Source organism: Condylura cristata, unplaced genomic scaffold, assembly GCF_000260355.1.
Source record: "Condylura cristata isolate star-nosed mole 26May11 unplaced genomic scaffold, ConCri1.0 scaffold00020, whole genome shotgun sequence".
NCBI lineage: Eukaryota > Metazoa > Chordata > Mammalia > Eulipotyphla > Talpidae > Condylura > Condylura cristata.
In genome coordinates, this window is record NW_004567121.1 from 26,890,152 (window position 1) to 26,908,213 (window position 18,062).

Genomic DNA, 18,062 nt, shown 5'->3' on the forward strand with positions numbered 1-18,062 from the left:
CGGGCCGGGCCGGGCGCCGCCGCAGCTCGCGGAGGTCGGCGCTCCCTACCAAGCAACGCAGCTTACGTCTGGGAGGACTGGCCGACGCCGTCCGCCGCGACTTGTCCTCTTTTAGCAAAGGCTTTCCCGCCAGCGCGCACTCAACCCCGAATTTCGCACGCTCCGGCGCCGTGGCGGCGTTTCTGCCCACCCCTACTCCATCCGCCCTCAGTAAACATGGCGGCGCGGGGGCGGGCAGGGGGCGGGGCCCCGCTGTCACCCGGCGGGGCCGCTGCGGACCCGGCTCCTCGTCGGTCGCTGGACCCACGTGTGGAAACCCAGCAAGTGGGCCGGACGGAGGCGGGTCGGCAGAGTGGGCCGATGCAGAGAGGCCCTGAGAGGTGGAGGGGCGGGGCGAGCCGGCCCCGGCGCGGGGCCCGGGAAGACCTGATGCCCCAGCGGCGAGGTGGTAGTGGTCCCCACGCCTCGGCACGTGCGGCCAGCAGGAGGGACGGAGGGAATAGAGGGTAAGGGTGAAGGAGGAGCGAGGGCGAAGGGCCAACGCCAGCGGGAGGAGGCGAGCGTGGGGACACGGCGGGCACGCTGTCCCCTTCACCTCTGCCTGGAGACCGTGCGGCGCCAGAGCCCCGGGAAGAGGTAGGGACGGCGGCAAAGAAGCGTTCCTAACTCCCGGTGCCCTTTGCCTCCCCAGAAAAAGAGAGCGATGCTGATCTCAGGGAGAACGACGGAACCTTCTTAGCCACGCAGGTGAGACGACGCTCCCCCCAGTGGCCAGGGGCCCTGAGGAAAGGGCAGGCGCAGGGCTGGGCGGGAGGGGCTGAGGTTGCCCCTGGTTAGAGCCTGCCCAACGCTTGGCAAAGCTCATCACGCTCCACATCTTCCCCTCCACTTAGCCCCAGTATGTGGAATCTCCTGAAAGAGTTGTTTTCAGCTAACTGGCACATTTTCTAAGGTGTTAGTAGTGACTAGCTTTCACTGAGCACCGCCAGCCCGTTTAGACTTGAGGCATCCTAGGCTCCCGGACAGATTTTGAAGGACTCTTTGGGATGATGGTTGGAAATGCCTGGCCTCTGCCTTTTGCAGAAGTCAAGGCGATTCAGTTCAGCTTTGTCACCAAAGTGAGCTTGGAGTTAGTGGTGGAGAAGGATTCTCTTCCCCTCTGTGTGTGTTAGACTTTATAAAGGGGGCCCCACGGGCCTACCTCTGTGCCCCCGGGGTGACAGTTTTAGAGAAAAGGCTCAGCTCCTACTTCTGACTTGGACTCTCTCACAGGGCATAAAGGTCGCTGGCTTAGATCACTGTAGAGTTTTCGCGAAGCTACTATCCGGTTCTTAGAATCCTGTCTGATGAAGGCTTGGGTCAGGTTTTTCCTGTCCTGCCTGGAGCCATCTAGGAGGGTACTGCGCGCTTTTGCAAACCGAGTTCTGCCAATTTACCCCAGCCATAGTGCTTCTTTTCTGTCTGTCTGTGTTCCAGTCTATATGGACCTTTTTTCCTTCTTCAGTGTCCTGCCTATCTTTAGGCACTAAAGATGTGCCTATCGCTGCACATTCTTGTTTACACACAACAGCTAGTTCTCATACTTTGCTGTAGTTTCCCTCATCCTCATTGTAACCGTAAAAAACTTGCCAGGGAGGTGAGACATCACAAATGTGCAAAAGCCCAGGGCATCTTCAGGTTAAACCAGAGTGGTCTGTTGGGAACATTGTTCTGGGCACTAACATTTGTGACTCTGTAAACCATATGACCCCACAGTCACATTATTCTGACTTTTTACTCTTCTGACCCCAGGAGGTTCAGAGTTCAGGTTTGGTCTGTGTGAGGCTGTCTTGTCAGTGAGGCAACATCTGCCCAAGAACAGTGTGAGAGTTGGAAGATAACCAGGCTGATCTTTCTCCTAGTGGGCAAGAACAGAGACATAGCATTTATTAATCTGTCTCTAGATTAGTTGAAACCTAAACTTTGTGAATGATTGACTACAATTAGCACTCAGCTCTTGCCTTGGTTCTAGAAGTAGAGAGGATAGAAACCCTGGTGAATCACTGTTCCTACCTGCGGGTAGCACTGTTTATTTCTCCTTTGTTTTGTATCATGTGTAACCTTAAGCAAATTGATTCTCTTCTCTAAATCTCACTCTCCTTGGGAACTGGAAAGGGCATAACCCGAGGTAGAGTTGTGTTATTGATGACTAGTGTTTATAAGTAAATAGTATACTACTGAGTTTCACAGCAGGTGTTCAAAAATGTTAACTGTCATGTTAGGATTGCCTCCCCCTATACTTTTATCCCCATACCTATAGGTACCCAGGGGATTCGCCCCTAAAGACAGACAGGATGTTATAAATGGAGAACAGGTGGGTGGGAATCACTAGCCTCTGTCAGTAACCAGCTCATGGCTTTGGAAAGATCACTTGAGTCACGTTAGGCTCCCTCTGTAAATGTGAGGAGTGAAGAAAGATTTCTGTAGGTTTTGAAATGCAGATAGTTCCTGTCTTATGGTAATTCCACTTAGATTTTTTTGATTTTTGTGATGATATGAAAGCAGTAAGCATTCAGGCAAATCATGGTATGAGACTGGGTGTGGGCTGGGCGAGGCAGTGAGCAGGTAGCTCCCAGTCAACACATTGGATTTACTATTATTTTCAACTTAGGGTGGGTTGCCCTGGCCTAACCCCATCATAAGGTTGAGGAAGATCTGTGCCATGATCCTGTCCTTTGTTGGGAGGATAGTGGTATATTCTTTATTATTATTTAAAGATTTACTTATTTATGCAAGACAGGAGAGGTCTACCGAGCCCTCAGGGTCACCTCCCAGGGCCAGGGATCAAACTTGTGCTGAAGCTTCTGTGGCCAGCTTCACAGTGCTGTGTTTTAACCTGTTGAGGGAGGGCCTGGTAGTGGTATGTTCTTTGAGGGTTAGTATTTCTTGTGCAGGAGTCAAAAAAAGCAACTTTCCCATCTTCTCTTAGCTCCTTTCTAGTTCCCTCCAGCACACAGTGCCAAGTATGACTTGCAGTGAAAGCTTAATCCATCTAGGAATGCTGCTGAATGTGAGCTCCCCACTCCCATTCTGGAGCCTCTAAGGCCGAGCTGGAGTTTGGGGCCACAGGGTGATAGGGCCATTTGGATCACAGCGATTGGTTCCCCAAAGGGGCCAGAGTAAATAGCTGTAGAGCTACATTCCACCCCCAGTTCTTGATCTTATTTTGCTTATACTGACCAGACCCCGCAGACTCTGCCCAGCTTCAGACACAACACGGCTTCTCCAGGCAGCTCCGCTTCTGAACTGGGATTACCTCTCTAGGTAGGTGTCTGCCCCAGCAGGATAGAACCACTCTCCTTGTCTGTTCCCCTTGCCCCCAGCTCCCTGGCTGCATAGCTCCTCGCCAGGATGATCCTGTAGTTATCACTTTGAACCCCCAGCTCTAGCACATCGCTCTCACCTCATACCTCTCACTTTAGAATCCCACCACTCTTCCTGGACCTCTCACCAACTGTGTGTTACAGGTGGGGGGCATGAGAGGTGGGTGGCAGGGCCTGTCTAGTGGTGGTGGGGGCACAGAGTAGATGGTTGGGGGTGCCCAGAATGGAGTCCAAGACTTCCCTGGAGGTGATCTCCTGGGTATTCAGTCTTGAGAAGGGGTACCATCAGGAGTATAGCACAGGGGATGATGGGAGGCAGGGGCTGAGACCAGGGGGAATAGAGGAAGACTGTTCTCTTATTTCTTCCCTGCTGGGCTGTGGCGCCAGGCTGGGCCCTTCTGGCTTAGTGCATTGTAGTGACTGGGTCTGTGCCTGCAGTTGGGGGCAGGGAATTCTGAGAAATATGGGCTAGAGTTGATTTTTCTTTTGTTACTGGGGTGGAGACCTAAAGAGGTCCTCAGATTTCACAGTCACTCACACCCAAATAGATCTCAGCCAAGTAGTTTCCTGACTGCCTCACTTACCTGCCCCACTGAACCCATATGGCATCTCCAGGCCTTCAAGGACTGACCACAAGCTGGCAGGTCCAAGTTGGATGGGTGTTGGATGGGTGGAGGACTCAGATCCGTGGTGTGGCCGCCGTGAAGGCAGGGTGGCTTGACTAGGGGCTGATTCCTTTGTAGCACACCCTGGACAATTTCACTTGGTAGAGGAAGGAGACTGTGAGATCGTGGCTGGGAGCCAGGTTGAAGCCGCTTGCCCACCTCTGCCCAACCAAGGGGCAGCTCACAGCCTGGGAACAGCAAGTGGCTGCAGGCCGCGGACACAGTGAGGATATGAGTGTCGGGGGGAGCTCCTCCCCTCCTCTCCCCCCAACCTCAGACACAAGCCCGGTCATCTCTACCTTCTCTGAAGTGGACTATGTGGTGTTCGTCCTGCTGCTGGTTCTCTCGCTTGCCATCGGGCTCTACCACGCCTGCCGTGGCTGGGGGCGGCATACCGTTGGCCAGCTGCTGTTGGCAGACCGCAAGATGGGCTGTCTCCCAGTGGCGCTGTCCCTGCTGGCCACCTTCCAGTCGGCCGTGGCCATCCTGGGTGTGCCGTCTGAGATCTACCGATTTGGGACTCAATATTGGTTCCTGGGCTGCTCCTATTTTCTGGGGCTGCTGATCCCCGCACACATCTTCATCCCTGTCTTCTACCGCCTGCATCTCACCAGTGCCTATGAGGTGAGCCACAAGGGAGAGGGGAGCACCAGGGTCAGGGACGGAGGGAGGACCTGAGTCCGTGGCTCTCCTCTGCCTAATGCGAAGAACAGGGAGTGTGCCCAGTATTCGCAAATTCTTTCTGGTGGAAATTGGGTAGAGGTGGCAGTGGGAGCAGGGAGTCAGAAACAGGAGGGCAGTGCCGAGGGGCACCAGTCATTGTGCGCTGGATATCGCCTCGTGTTCTTGGACCTAGGAGGGAGAGGTGTGTGAGCTGGGGCTGGGCGGGCCGTGGACTGAGCGGGAACACCGTCTTTCCCTCTGCTCTCCTACCTAGTACCTGGAGCTCCGATTCAACAAAGCAGTGCGGGTTTGTGGGACCGTGACCTTCATCTTTCAGATGGTAAGGGAGATGAAGGGGGGGCTGGGCATGGCGCCTGGCAGAGAAGCCTGAGCTCAGGCTTGCTGAGGTGGAGGGGTGCCTGGCAGGACTGAAGTCCTAGCAGGGGTCAGTGTCCCAGAAGCCCCCCAGAGGCATCCTGCTTCCTGTTCCCGTTCCAGCCAGGTACCACGGTGGCAGCAGCAAGCCACAATTTGGAAGGAGAATAAAGGGAGCCTATGGGAAGGGAGGCCCCGGGATGTCGGTGCAGAGGGCTGGCTTTTCTCCTCCGCCTGGTCTTGCTCATCTCCTCCTCACACCCCTCTCCCATACCAACAGGTGATCTACATGGGGGTCGTACTCTACGCACCGTCACTCGCCCTCAACGCAGGTGAGGCCTCTAGCCTTGGCTGCCAGTGGAGACAGGTCCGAAAAACCCGTAGGGAGGGGCAGGAAAGAATTTGACCTTAGCGACAGAATTACCTCACTGCCTGGGCCCTTGGCCTTCTCGCCAGAGATAGGCATTGTTCACCTTGCTTGACAGCAATCAGATATTGCTGTGCCCATGCCTGGTTGAATTGGTTAATCAACACCTTTTTGTGGAGCTCTAGAGTTTTTTCCAATCGTGGTGAATGATTCATCTCATCTTCGCTGATCAGATACGTCATGTCTGCAGCATGAACGTGGCTCCCCTTACCAGGACTCCTCTGGCTTCCCGACTGGTAAATCCTCTTCCAGAGCCACGTGGTGACTTTTCTCTGTTTGCAGTAACTGGCTTTGACCTGTGGCTGTCAGTGCTGACCTTAGGCATTGTCTGCACCATCTACACTGCCCTGGTAAGTAGGGAGGGCTGAGAGAGAGAGAAGAGATGGAGGAGGGAAGACGGGAGAAAAAGGCAAAGAAAGCGTGAGATAAGTTGGGGAGGGGGTAAGAATACAGGGAGGGAGCGGCAGCTGAAATAGATCCGTTGGGAGAGCGTCAGACTGAAGAATATAGGCAGGAGAGGGGTGAAAGTCTAGGGCAGAGCGAAAGGGAAAGGACGGGGAGGTGGGATGTGTCTGGGAGGCCGTGGGAGGCAGAGGTGCAGGAAGTCAGGGAAGGGTGGGCATGTCGGAGCCCTCCCTGTGAGCCTGCCACGGCGCCCGGCCCTTGCTGTGTGTCACTGTCTTCCCTGTGGGCCTCTGGGAGGCGTCTGCAGCGTGTGCCGCTTCCCTCTGCAGGGGGGTCTGAAGGCCGTCATCTGGACAGATGTGTTCCAGACGCTGGTCATGTTCCTGGGGCAACTGGCAGTTATCATCGTGGGGTCGGCCAAGGTGGGCGGCATAGGACACGTGTGGAATGTGGCTTCCCAGCACGGCCTCATCTCTGGGATCGAGTGAGTACCCCCCCCGCCAGGTTCCATAGTGCCGGGCGGCTGGGGCCCAAGGGCAGGGCTGCGGGAAGCAGAGGGCGTGCTGTGGACGCCTCAAGGGCAGCGCTGAGGGGGGCGGGCAGCTGCGCTAGGGGATGCAGGTGGCCACAGGTTTCTGGCTGGTGCAGGAAGCTCAGGGCACTTCCTGGGATGGCTGGACGCTCCTGCCAGCCGGCGGCACTCCCTCTGGACTCCGCCCAGTTTGTGCCCTCAGTAGCTCCGTGGCCCCTGTGGTGGTGTCTGCTGCCCGCCGACGCTCTCTAGGCAGTGAGGAAGGCCGCGTCCAGGCCGGGGCGGTGACCCGTGTGTCTGTTGCAGGCTGGATCCAGACCCTTTCGTGCGGCACACTTTCTGGACCTTGGCCTTCGGGGGCATCTTCATGATGCTCTCCTTGTACGGGGTGAACCAGGCCCAGGTGCAGCGCTATCTCAGTTCCCGCACAGAGAAGGCCGCAGTGCTGTGAGTGCTGGGCACAGCGGGGAGTGGGCCTGGTGCCACCGAGTCACTTGGGGTGGGGGCAGGACACGGGCGGGCCTGTTTTCTGGGGGCTCCTATGTGCCTCGTGGCCTGTTACACCCTGTCCCCTTGCCCCGGCCTTCCCGGCAGGTCCTGCTACGCCGTGTTCCCCTGCCAGCAGGTGGTCCTCTGCATGGGCTGCCTCATTGGCCTGGTCATGTTCGCCTATTACCAGGAGTATCCCATGAGTGCCCAGCAGAGTCAAGCAGCCCCTGACCAGGTGAAGAGGCTCCCTGGCCCCCTGCTGTTCTCATGAGAGACCAACTTGGGCCCTTAAGAGTTGCTTCTGGTGGCTGCAGGGAGGACTTCCAGCCTGGTGGGAGTGGATGTGAAGTCCCCTGCTCTGGGGTTTTAGCAAGCAGCTCCGCCTGGCCCGGCATCACCCAGTCACGCAGGCGCTCGCCCTCCTCCGGGCGCCCTTACTCCACTCCTCCGGCCGTGCTGCCGCTGTGCGCTGCTGGGAGCGGGCAGGCGCAGGGTCGGCTTCCCCCAGTGCCACAGCCAGGCGGGCAGAGCAGGGTCCACGCTCTCCATGTGGGCTCTGCTCCCTGCCTGGCCCTTCCTGGTGCCCTCAGCCTGTGGACTGGCTGGGGCACTTCGGGGGTGTGTCCGTGGGAGGGACTCCTCAGGAGAGCCGGCCCTCGTCTCTGCTCACAGTTCGTCCTGTATTTCGTGATGGACCTCCTGAGAGACCTGCCCGGCCTGCCTGGGCTCTTTGTCGCCTGCCTCTTCAGCGGCTCCCTCAGGTACCCTGCGACCATTTCCCTCGGAGCTGGTGCGGGTCGCCCCTGGGCACAGGTGTGGGTGGAGGAGGGCGTGCCCTGCGTTACTCTCCGTGGCCTTCCGCCTGCGAGGGGCGCGGGACAGCTCGGGACAGGCCCCCTCTGTGGGACGGATTCTTCTACAACACCAGGAGTCGGTCTGCAGCCTTTCCCCTCACAGGAGAGGACATGTGTCCTCGGCCTCACGGCCACTTCTCAGGTGGTCTCCCACTGGGAGGATGGTTTTGCCACCGGGCACCCCCCCCACACACACACTCCGGGCCCTTCTCCATATGGCCCCTTGGTGCCCAGCGTCGTCCTCTCTTCCTCCTTTCAGCACCATCTCCTCTGCTTTCAATTCACTGGCGACGGTCACGATGGAAGACCTGATCCGACCCTGGTTCCCTCAGTTCTCCGAGTTCCAGGCCACCATGCTTTCCAGGCTCCTCGGTGGGACATGCTTCCTCCCCTCCTCAGACAGGTCGCGCTCGGCCTCGCCGGCACAGTTGTCAGCCTGCGTGCAAGCGCAGCTTTGGTGGGCTCATGTTTGCCACGTGGAGACGCAGCCTTGTTTCTGTCCCGGCCTTTCCCAGGAAGCTGTGTCACTGCGGAGGGAGGGCAGGGTGGGAGGGACCTGCCGGGTAAGACTAGTGTGCTGATTCCAGGCGTTCCAGAGGTGGTTTGGCTGGGGGAGAGCTTCGTTCTGCTTCCCCCTCACTGTTTTAACTCACATTTGCTTGCTTCCTCCTTTCTCCCCAGCCTTTGCCTACGGGCTGCTTTGTCTGGGCATGGCCTATATTTCTTCCCAGATGGGACCCGTGCTGCAGGTATTGACTGTGGAGGGAAGAAAGCAATTTTTTTTAAAAAAAGATTTATTTAGGCATAGGGAACTGGGGTGTAGGCCAGAGGTGCAGGGGCAGTGAGAGAATTCACCAGAGACAGAACGGGGAACAGAACAGGCAGATAGACGAAGTACACTGCTGAGGGGAGTGGCGGGCGGCCCGGAAAGGCCTGTGCCACGTGGGTCCGCTCCCTGCTGGGACTGAATTCCTGCAGCCAGCTCCGTAGCATTGCACTTTAACTAGTTGCACTACCAGGGAGGGCCCAGGAAGCAATTTTTTTTTTAAATTTTTTTTAATAAAAAAAGTTATCTTTACATCATTTTGTACATTTTTTTTCCATCTCAATTGTAATCCCTGCGGGTTTCCCATCACCAAGTCACCCATGTGCCATCACCATAATCCCGTGCATTTCCCTCCCCCCACCCCGTTTTTGATCCCATTCCCCATCCACCCCTACAAAATGTCTCCGGTATATAGTTGTTCATTGTTTTTGTTATTTTCCACCTGGTCCATTATACCCAGGAAGCAATTTTTATTTTTTATTTATTTTATTTTAATTTTTTTTTTTAAGATTTATTTATTTATTCATACAGAACTGGGGTACAGGCCAGAGATGCGGAGGGTGAGAGGATTCACCAGACGCAGAGTGGGGAGCAGAACAGGCAGATCGACGAAGCACACTGCTGAGGGGAGCAGCGGGCGGGTCAGGAGAGGTCTGCCGCGCCATGTGGTCACCTCCGGGGCAGGCGGGGATCGAACTCATGCGGAAGCGGCTTTTGATTCTCAGTGCTGTGCTTTAACCCACTGCGCCACCAGGGAGGGCCGGAAGCAATTTTTAAAGGGGGAAATAGGAAATGGAGAAAGAGCTACTGTGGAGAGAAAGACATCGGGTTGGGGCCTCACTTCCCTTCGGATGGCCCACCTGCAGCCGTGGGCTGGCAAGTGGCAGCCCCAGGGCCTCTCCGGGGGGGTTGCTGCCTCAGCTCTAAGCGCCCAGGTGCCATCCCTGCCCTCGGGCACCCTGTGTTCTGATTCTGGTGGAAGAAGGCAGACAGGTCTGGGAGGGGGTCGGCTCTGCGGCCATGGCGGCTGGCTGTGCTGTGTGTCGGTGAGGCGCAGGGCCTCTGACCGCGGCTGTTTCTTTTTCTTGACCCTGTCCTCCGCAGGCAGCGATCAGCATCTTTGGCATGGTTGGGGGGCCACTGCTTGGACTCTTCTGCCTTGGGATGTTCTTTCCTTGTGCCAACCCTCCTGTGAGTGATCTGGTTGCCGCGGCCACGTGCTGGGCTGCATCTGGGGCGTGGCTCGGTGGGGCTGACCCCCCAGTGCTGGGAGCAGTGTGCTGGTGCGTCGGCTGCATTGTGAGTGGGGAGTGTGCTGTGTCCCCGGGCAGGGTGCCATCGTGGGCCTGTTGGCCGGACTCACCATGGCCTTCTGGATCGGCATCGGGAGCATCGTCACCAGCATGGGTGCCGGCGTGGCTCCCTCCCCCCCGAACGGGTCCAGCTTCTCCCTGCCCGGCAATCTGACCACTGCCGCCGTGACCACACTGATGCCCACAACCACCCTCTCCAAGTGAGTTTCTTCTAGGGCAAAGAGCCCATTTGTGGGAGATTCCTCAGGGGCCTTGCTAGGGAAGGAGCCACGACGCCTGAGGGAAGAGTTGGATGTGCACATGGGGCCTCCCCAGATCCTAGGGCTGGATGGGTGGGAGGAGCCAGCACGCGAGAAACGCTCCGTCCTGCGTTGCTGACTGTCCGCGTGTGCCCCCAGGCCTGCAGGGCTGCAGAGGCTCTACTCCCTGTCGTACTTATGGTACAGCGCTCACAACTCCAGCACGGTCATCGTGGTGGGCCTGACTGTCAGCCTGCTCACCGGTGAGGGTGTGGGTCGGGCCGCGGGGGGTCGGGAGGGCTCTCAGGTCTGCAGCTGGCAGGGTCTTGGCTGAGTTCTGTGAGGAGAGGGGCGCCGGGGCTTGGAGCCCCAAGAACAGACAACAGAGGGCTGCTGGGTGTGCGCTGGTCACTCGGCAGCAGGCTCAGCAGCACCTTTGCCTTCAGGGGGCATGCGGGGCCGGACCCTGAACCCTCGGACCATTTACCCGGTGCTGCCCAGGCTCCTTGCCCTCCTGCCCCTGTCCTGTCAGAAGCGACTTCACTGCAGAAGCTGCAGCCAGGTAGCACTCGCGCGGGCCCTGACGTCGCTCTCTGAGCAGTGGCCCCAGCCGCCAGGTCCCCACCCACCGCTTGGCTTTCTCCACCCAGCACCCCTTCCTCTAACGCCTACACCACCACCGCCTCAGCCTGGACAGCCACAGCGGCTGTCCGCCTCCTGCTCAGGGCGGGCTGGTGCAGCCTGCTGCCCTTGGTCCCCGTCTCCCCCTGTCCCCCCCAACCCCCCGCCGGTGGCTGCCCCCAGCGTAGCTCCTCCCTCCCTCCCCACTGATCTCCCTGGCAGGAAGGCTCACGCCAGGGTCTTCGCCCTCTGCAAGAGCCCATCACCCCTGGTTTTGTGTTCACTCTTCCCCTTTCTGCGTGCGCCCTAGGACTTGTGCGTGGACACCACTGTGTTTCCGGAGAAGATGAGCAACGGGATGCCGAGGGGCAAGGAGGCGGTGGCAGCGCCTGCCGAAGGCTCAGCCCAGCAGGGGAGCAGCCCCACCTTCATCCTCCAGGAGACCTCGCTGTGATCCTGACCTGAGGCCAAGGCCGCCTGCAGGGAAGCCCCACTGGACGGCTCAGCCCACACCAAAAGACCTGGTCCCTGGGGCTCTCGCTGCCATAGAAACAGATGACCGGCTCTGGAACTGTGAGGGTCCAGGTTTTTCTTGCCCATTGTCAGGCCTGCAGGGAGCAGAATTTTGCCAGGAAAGGGGACAGAAGTGAATCTTCTGGGAAAAGGAAAATGGCTCCTTACTCAAATGGACAGAAAGGGTATTACAGGCTCGCATTGCTCTGGGACCCCGTTTAGCGAGTTCGACCTCCTCAGACCTGACCAGCTATCGCTTCCCTTGCAGGAAAGCATAGATTCTGCAGAGGCACAGGGTCCCTGGGACTCCTTTCTGGTTGGCTGTGACCCCCAGGTCCTTCATTCCTATCTGTCTACCTCTATTCTTGAGAGGGAGGTTTTGTCCCGAGACATGGACAGGTACGTTCATCTCCTTTGTGTAAGCTTCAGGAGCTTCCACTGCCTGCCCGCCCCTCTAATGGGCGCCTGGGGACGGGGCACATACTGACCCAAGAGACCAGGGCACGACCAGGGTCCACTGTGGAGGTGTCATCCATCTAGTCTTGTGCCACTCTGTCACTGTGATCCTGTTTCCCTGTGGACTTTCTTTCCCACATATCTTTGTTCCTAGGGAATAAAAACTACCTTTGGACGTGCAGCCGGAACTGTGCTGTGTGTGGCTGTCCTGTGCACCCCAACCCCTGCCCTGGACAGGGTAGAGTCCCCTCCTGGGCACTGGTCTTCCTTACGGGGAGGCAGAGGAGCCCTTCCCCGGCCCTGGCGGTGTCCAGCTGCAAGCTGCTCACTGCTGCTCACTTCATCAGGTCATCCCCCAAATGCAAACTGTCACCCCCTCAGGCCCTGTCCTGGGTGACTACCTAGGAGAACGGACCACCCTCTGGGGTGGCTCCTCCAGCCTCAGATGTTGCTGGATAACAGGTGCGCCTGTGCAACCATCCACATTAACAGAGAACACCAAGGAGGTGCCTCAGCTGACGGCAAGCCGGAGACTTGACTGCTGCACTGAACACTTGCTTATCTTGTTCCCTGAGGCTGACCTTGAGTGGCACTTGCAGAGTTAACTAAGTTTAGCCCGGGGAGGGCCCCCTTGCCACCGCACCTGCTTGAGCGAGAGCCTGACTGCCAGCCTGCTCCCAGCTTTGGGACATGGAGTCTCCCACCTAGGGAACCCTTGGAATGCTCAGTTGCCTGCCTTCCCCATGCCCATTAGATAGGTCATTATGCCCCCCCACACCCTCAGGACCACGCCATGGGGTCACCCCCAGGGGTCAAGCCCCATCTTCCCCACTGCCCAGTCCTCATCCATGCCCTCCAACAGCCTTTGTATTTTCATGCAGTGGACAGCCCTTCATGGGGGGGGGGAGGGCTGCCATATGGCTGGTACACTACCAGTCAACAAAGGCACCCCAACAGCACCCCAATTGTGCGGCTTGCCTGGCCACTCTTTTCTAGTGCTCAGCGCTCCTGTGTGGGACAGCACAGTAAGGTATGGTGACTGGCAGAAGTGTGCCCTTTAGCTCCATGTGTGCCCAGCACCAGTACCTCCACCTCACCCCAGGGACCACTCGCCCCATCCATTCAGAGGAACCCCAGTTCACCCGGGCTTCCCCAGTCACGCAGCTGGTGGCCTGTGTGTCCAGTTCCTCATCGCACGGGTGTTCTCCATACGGGCTCTCCTTCTCTCAGCCTCCAGCACAGCGCTGGCCTGGAGGCCTCAGCAAGTCCTGTCCAGCCAATGGACATGAGTGGAGGTGGGCCTGCCTGTGAATCCTGGGGCAGGTACCCAAGTTGTCTGCCCTTCCGGGGACCGAGGCTGGCGCTTCCGTGCTGGGCACGCCACAGCTGGCCTGTCCGTGCCCCGGTGAACACAGGGTGTCCCAGCAAAGCCTGGCTTCACGCCATTCTGAGTGCAAGTGGTCTTGGATCAAGTTCACCTTCAGATTTTTGTTGACCTGTGAGGAGGTGTATCACAGTAAGGGCCCAGCCGGCAATCTAGAGCAATTAACAAAAGAAGGCCCAAGGGTACAATCAGACATCTACTTTAACCTTATCGGAGAGCTTTGATTTATTTTCTCAGCTGGATTCCAGCAAATGGAGGAGGGAGTTTGGTTTATATCACTAACTGGCATTTCTGCTTTGCTCATGTGTTTTCTGTGTTGAGTGACCAGAAGCCTGTCAGTGCCTTTTAATATCTATTGTCCAGATAGGGCCTCTCATTTTTCCCTAAAGGTGAATGTCTGGGCATCTCAAGGTCAGTTGTAAGGAAAAAGATCTTGCTCAGTTTTACAGTATGATAACCTGCTCCCACCCAGTGTGGGTATTCGGCTCAGGGCTTGAGTTTAGTGCCCTCCGGTTAGTGCCGGCTTTGCTTTTCCTGGGGCGCCTTTTGAAATCGTCCTTTAGAGTGGAGCCCATGAAAAATGTAGAGACCGCTGCCCCAGCCTCCACATAAGTAACAGGAGGTTGCCACCCTGCCCTCGCAGCCTGCCCTCCGCCCAACTCATTGCTTCTCCCACTTCTGGAATCTGAAAGTAGTAAATCTCGTGACTCCACTGTGTTGTAGTGAGCTGCCTCAGTGTGGGCTTCACTTCGCCAGAATGGAATCTTGGATACTGAGGGAGTTGCCTGCCGACCCCGTGGGGGTGAATTGTACATCCTCATCCACTAGGATCTGCCAATTCTTAATTCAGTACTCCAGTTCCTGGGCCTCCCCGGTGGTGCAAGGGTTAGGGCTCAGCTCTATGACGCTATCACCAGCCACTGCCGCACGAGTTCGATCCCTGGCCAAGGAGCTGACCCACATGGCGTAGCAGACTTATGTCTTGTCCACAGTGTATTCCAGTAGATCTACCTGTTCTGCTCCCCACTCTGTCTCTGGTGAATCTTCTCACACCCACACACCTCTGGCCTGCACCCCAGCTCTTGCGTGCATAAATAAATAATAAAAAAAGAAAATAAACTTAAAAAAAAATCACTCCAGCTCCTACATCTCAACCTGCTGCCCTTGTCTATCTCCCTTGTCCTTGACCACAGCAATCACTGCTGCTCTGAGATTTTCCCTTTTGGGGCTGGAGGAAGGATGCTGCTATTTGGCTTTAAAAATAGTACATTCAGGCTGGAAGAAAACTGCTCAAGCCCACTCACCTGGCCCCTGCCCAGCCTGGCCCCGTCCAGCTGCCCCAGCAGTCCTGCTCTAGGCCCCCCGCAGAGACTTGGTCCCAGGCAGACCTGTGGGTCCTTCTCATGGCTTCCAGCCACAGCCCAGCTGCCTCCCTGTCCCAAGCAGCCCGGGGGGCGGGGGACACTTTACGGCTCTTTTTCTGCCTCCACCCCGGCTTGCTGGGTCACCCGGAGCCCTGGCCAGCCCTGTGGGGCGACAGCCCCTCGTCAGGCCTGAACCCAGACCTCCAGCATGCTGAGCTGCTCAGAGCCCCGTTTGTACCTGTGGGAGCCATAGAGTCGCCTAATGGACCTTCAACCCACAGGTCTGAGTTTCTTCCCAGTCCAGGAAGCTCAGGAATTCAACCAAATGTTTCTTCTCAGTATGGACTTTAGCTAGCTGCTCATGAGTTCCTATAGCCCTGGGAAGTTATGTTCACGGTCAAGGCCAGAGGAATGATCACTAAGGATGTGCCGGGCAGGAGTCCAGGGAGAGCTGGGAAGAATGGCCTCCGAGGGTTTAGTTTCTCAAGCTGAGGTGGAAGTGAGTCTGGCCAGGAGGCCTGGTGTAACATTCTTCTTGGACTTGGGCCTATCTTTATTTGTTCCTGAAAGTTTCGTGAAGGGTTCTATAAACAGAACTATGAAAAGCCTGTAATGTCATTTGGATCTCCATAGGTTCTCTGGGCATGCAATTGAACCTGTCACTGCAGGCTCTTCCAAATTCAAGCCTTGTGTTTCCTTGTGTAGAACTACCTCTGGGGCAAGATTTTTTCAACCGGCGCAATGGAAATGATCAGAATGTATGTGAGGGCCGGAACTGAAGCAATCAAAGCAAGAACAATATTTGCATGTTATTCAAGAACTGGAGAAGGTAGGACGTCATCTCTGGATTCTTGAAGCCTGACCATTGCACCCCTGATTTTTTGACTCCACCAGTGACCACAGCAAAGTACCACCAGCCACACCTCTGCCGTCTCTCAGAGCAGAGGTCACCTTGGCCATTTCTTCAAGAAGCAGACCTGGGGACCAACTGCAGCCCCTCACAGTCACAACATTCCTCTTGCCCATCACCAGGCCCCAAGGGCCTGCCCCTCTCACCTCCTGGGGGGTCCTCCTAGGCTTGCCCTCCTTTCAAAAGAGCACGGAAGGTCCCGAAAACATCAGAGCAGCTGCCCTGCAGTCCGCCCTCTTCCTGGCTGTCCCTCCACCTGGGCCAGGTCACCCCACCCAGCTGCCCGGGTTCCAGACCAGACCTCGCTTTCACAGCTTCTCTCTTGAGCACACTTACCCTCACCTGCTCCGCGCAAGGGCCTCACCTTGGCGGCCGTTTTCTAGCTAAGGAAATGACTGTGTCACCCAGAGCCCTGCGCCAGGTACCCCCGTCAGCAGCTCAGTGCAGCACTTAGTCTCAAAGTCTGGCAAGTAATCATAGGAAATAAGGTAAGGGGGAGTCACAGGACTCATCCAGTATTACCATATTGAAGGGTGTGGTTAAAGGATTCAGTTCTCATAAATAATAGAAACAACATCATAAAACAAAGATGCTCCTTCATGGGTAACATAGTATAATTTTTCTTTAGGCAGCGTTTAAGCAGGGCTATTTCATGATGGCCGGTGGGATCTGGTAGATAGACCACACGTCAAGTCCTGGTTCAAACACTTCGCCTCCTTAAACTTTGGTCTCTTCGGCTATTACATGTGAAATTCACAGGATTGTTTAAAGCTATTCAGTTTGCAATAGCAAGGACACAGAGAAGCCTTAGTTGCCAGTGTTCTAATTAGTATTTATTGTAGTTTTCAAGGCACTTATCCTGCTCTTACATCTTGGGAGAGAAGCACATTGCTTATCATCTGCATCTTCAACACAGAAGGTAACTGGGGTTCATAGGCAGAGCTGGGGTCTCTGACCCTGTTGCCATGGAAGCAACAGGGAAGCAATGTCCTTTTGGATAGGGTGTTCACCGACATGACAGGGTGTCTCCTGACATAGCAGTCCGGAGAACAGCAAGGCACAAAGTATATCATTCTAGAACCTTCCCGGGTCAGTAGCTTACTATGTTCGTGACTAACACAGTAAGAGGTATATCTTACGTCCATCACATTTTACATGTATCCCCATGACTGGCACACTGCATGATGTTACTAAGGCATTTTGTGAAAACAGTGTCCCTGGAAGTTAATATTTTCCAAGTGCTTCCTCTGCAGCAGGGAGTTTCCCAGGTCTGCTTAGGTTCAGCTATTTCCCCAGGCCTGCTGCTGGGGGAGTCTGCGGCTTGGATTCCGCTGCTCGCTGGAGCAGAAAGTTCCCAGTGTGCTGCTGGCCCACAGTAGCAGCTCTGGCTACCTTGACCCCCTTCCCGAGCAATAAAGGATGCTTATGCCGTGATGGCTGAGAGGACAAGTCTCCTCATACAAACTATATAAAACCTCACCACTCCTGTAATTCGGGGCTCAACCTTTTGGGACTGCTCCTGTTGAGCCCACCGGTGTGACAAGTAAATCTGTCTTCTCTCAGTGCCGTCTGATTTCTCTGGGAAATTGCCATAACACCCTTCCCAAGTAATTCAGTCCTGAAGCTGTCAGGCAGGCAGGCGTTCTTGCGGGGAGCTGCCTGATGTGGATGTCAGTGAGTGAACTGAGGAGAGAGGCCGCTGGGAGGGAAGACTGGAGAGCTGGTCCTGGGCACGCAGGCCTCCTCATTCTCCTCTCCTGGGAATGTGCATTTTAGAAGTTGCTTCAAGGAGACAACCTGGTTGTTATGGCTTGTGGGGTGTTACTGAGGCTATGTGGACAGTTGGCCTGACAGAGTAGAGTGAAAGCTTCTCTGTAAACTCGGTGGCTGGTATGGAAAGCTAGCTCACCTTGCAGCTGCTGAAGACAAAGCCCTTAAACTCCCTTGTTCATTAAAATCACTGTTGACCGGTGCACAGCCCGGCCTCTCTCTCCAGCCTCTCCTTCTCCTCTGTGTGTGGACCCCTGCAAAGCACCGGGGTCACGCCCAATGGGCCACATGCAGAAGTGGCCGGGTTGGGATGTCGTAGCCTAAAGAGCATAAGGAGGGGTGTCCCCACAGAGGGGAAGCTGCCCTTGGGGTGCCAGAGCTCCCGCTGGAGGAGGAGAGTGCCGTGTGGGTCAGCAGCCTGGTGTGGGGTGCTGGAGCGTGGGCCGAGTGTGACAGGTGACTCAAAGGGAAAAAAGGCCTGTGCGGTTGTCGGCTGGAGTGGAGAGAGGAAGGAGTCCCCACACGGGCAGCTTGATGGAGGTGTCCATCTTGGTGGCGCGAGGAGGTACGCACAGCGGGGAGACTTGGCACAGCGTGTGGGGCAGCGAGCATGCGCGTGTGACCCGTGGAAGCAGCACCCAGAGAGAATGCTGAGGGCCTGCACGTGTGAGCAGTCTGGCCTGACTGATGGCGGGGGGAGACCGGTCAATGGAGCTCAAGTAGCTGAGGCCTGAGGTGGGATGGCCACCTAAACCAGTGATGAAGGCCACAGAGGGACCAGTCCAGGGTGCGTTTCAGAGCTGGAATAGGGTGAGGGCTTCTGCGCAAGAGATGACGACGTGATTACTCACGCACGTCAATACATCGGAGGCCCTGAGAACCACGTTTCTCACT

The 18,062-nt window shown here is 56.5% G+C and overlaps 1 protein-coding gene across 4 annotated transcripts; it reads left to right on the plus strand.

Annotated features, from left to right (window-relative positions):
• The first annotated feature begins 90 nt into the window (after nucleotides 1-90).
• On the plus strand, nucleotides 91-11,920 carry SLC5A6 (solute carrier family 5 (sodium/multivitamin and iodide cotransporter), member 6). Of its 4 annotated transcripts, none has more exons than XM_012727655.1 (18): nucleotides 91-210; nucleotides 692-747; nucleotides 3,223-3,303; nucleotides 4,106-4,651; nucleotides 4,965-5,030; nucleotides 5,346-5,397; nucleotides 5,775-5,842; nucleotides 6,227-6,381; nucleotides 6,736-6,876; nucleotides 7,024-7,153; nucleotides 7,591-7,679; nucleotides 8,032-8,144; nucleotides 8,454-8,521; nucleotides 9,703-9,789; nucleotides 9,930-10,111; nucleotides 10,310-10,413; nucleotides 10,597-10,712; nucleotides 11,082-11,920. In XM_012727655.1, exons 4-18 carry the CDS (start codon nucleotides 4,259-4,261, stop codon nucleotides 11,223-11,225), a joined length of 1,908 nt encoding a protein of 635 aa, XP_012583109.1. In that variant the 5' UTR covers nucleotides 91-210; nucleotides 692-747; nucleotides 3,223-3,303; nucleotides 4,106-4,258; the 3' UTR covers nucleotides 11,226-11,920. The 4 variants fall into 4 exon arrangements, with proteins under 4 accessions (XP_012583109.1, XP_004686421.1, XP_012583111.1 ...); XM_004686364.2 differs by lacking the exon at nucleotides 91-210 and adding an exon at nucleotides 325-506; XM_012727657.1 differs by lacking the exons at nucleotides 91-210; nucleotides 4,106-4,651 and adding an exon at nucleotides 325-506.
• The last annotated feature ends 6,142 nt before the right edge of the window (nucleotides 11,921-18,062 follow it).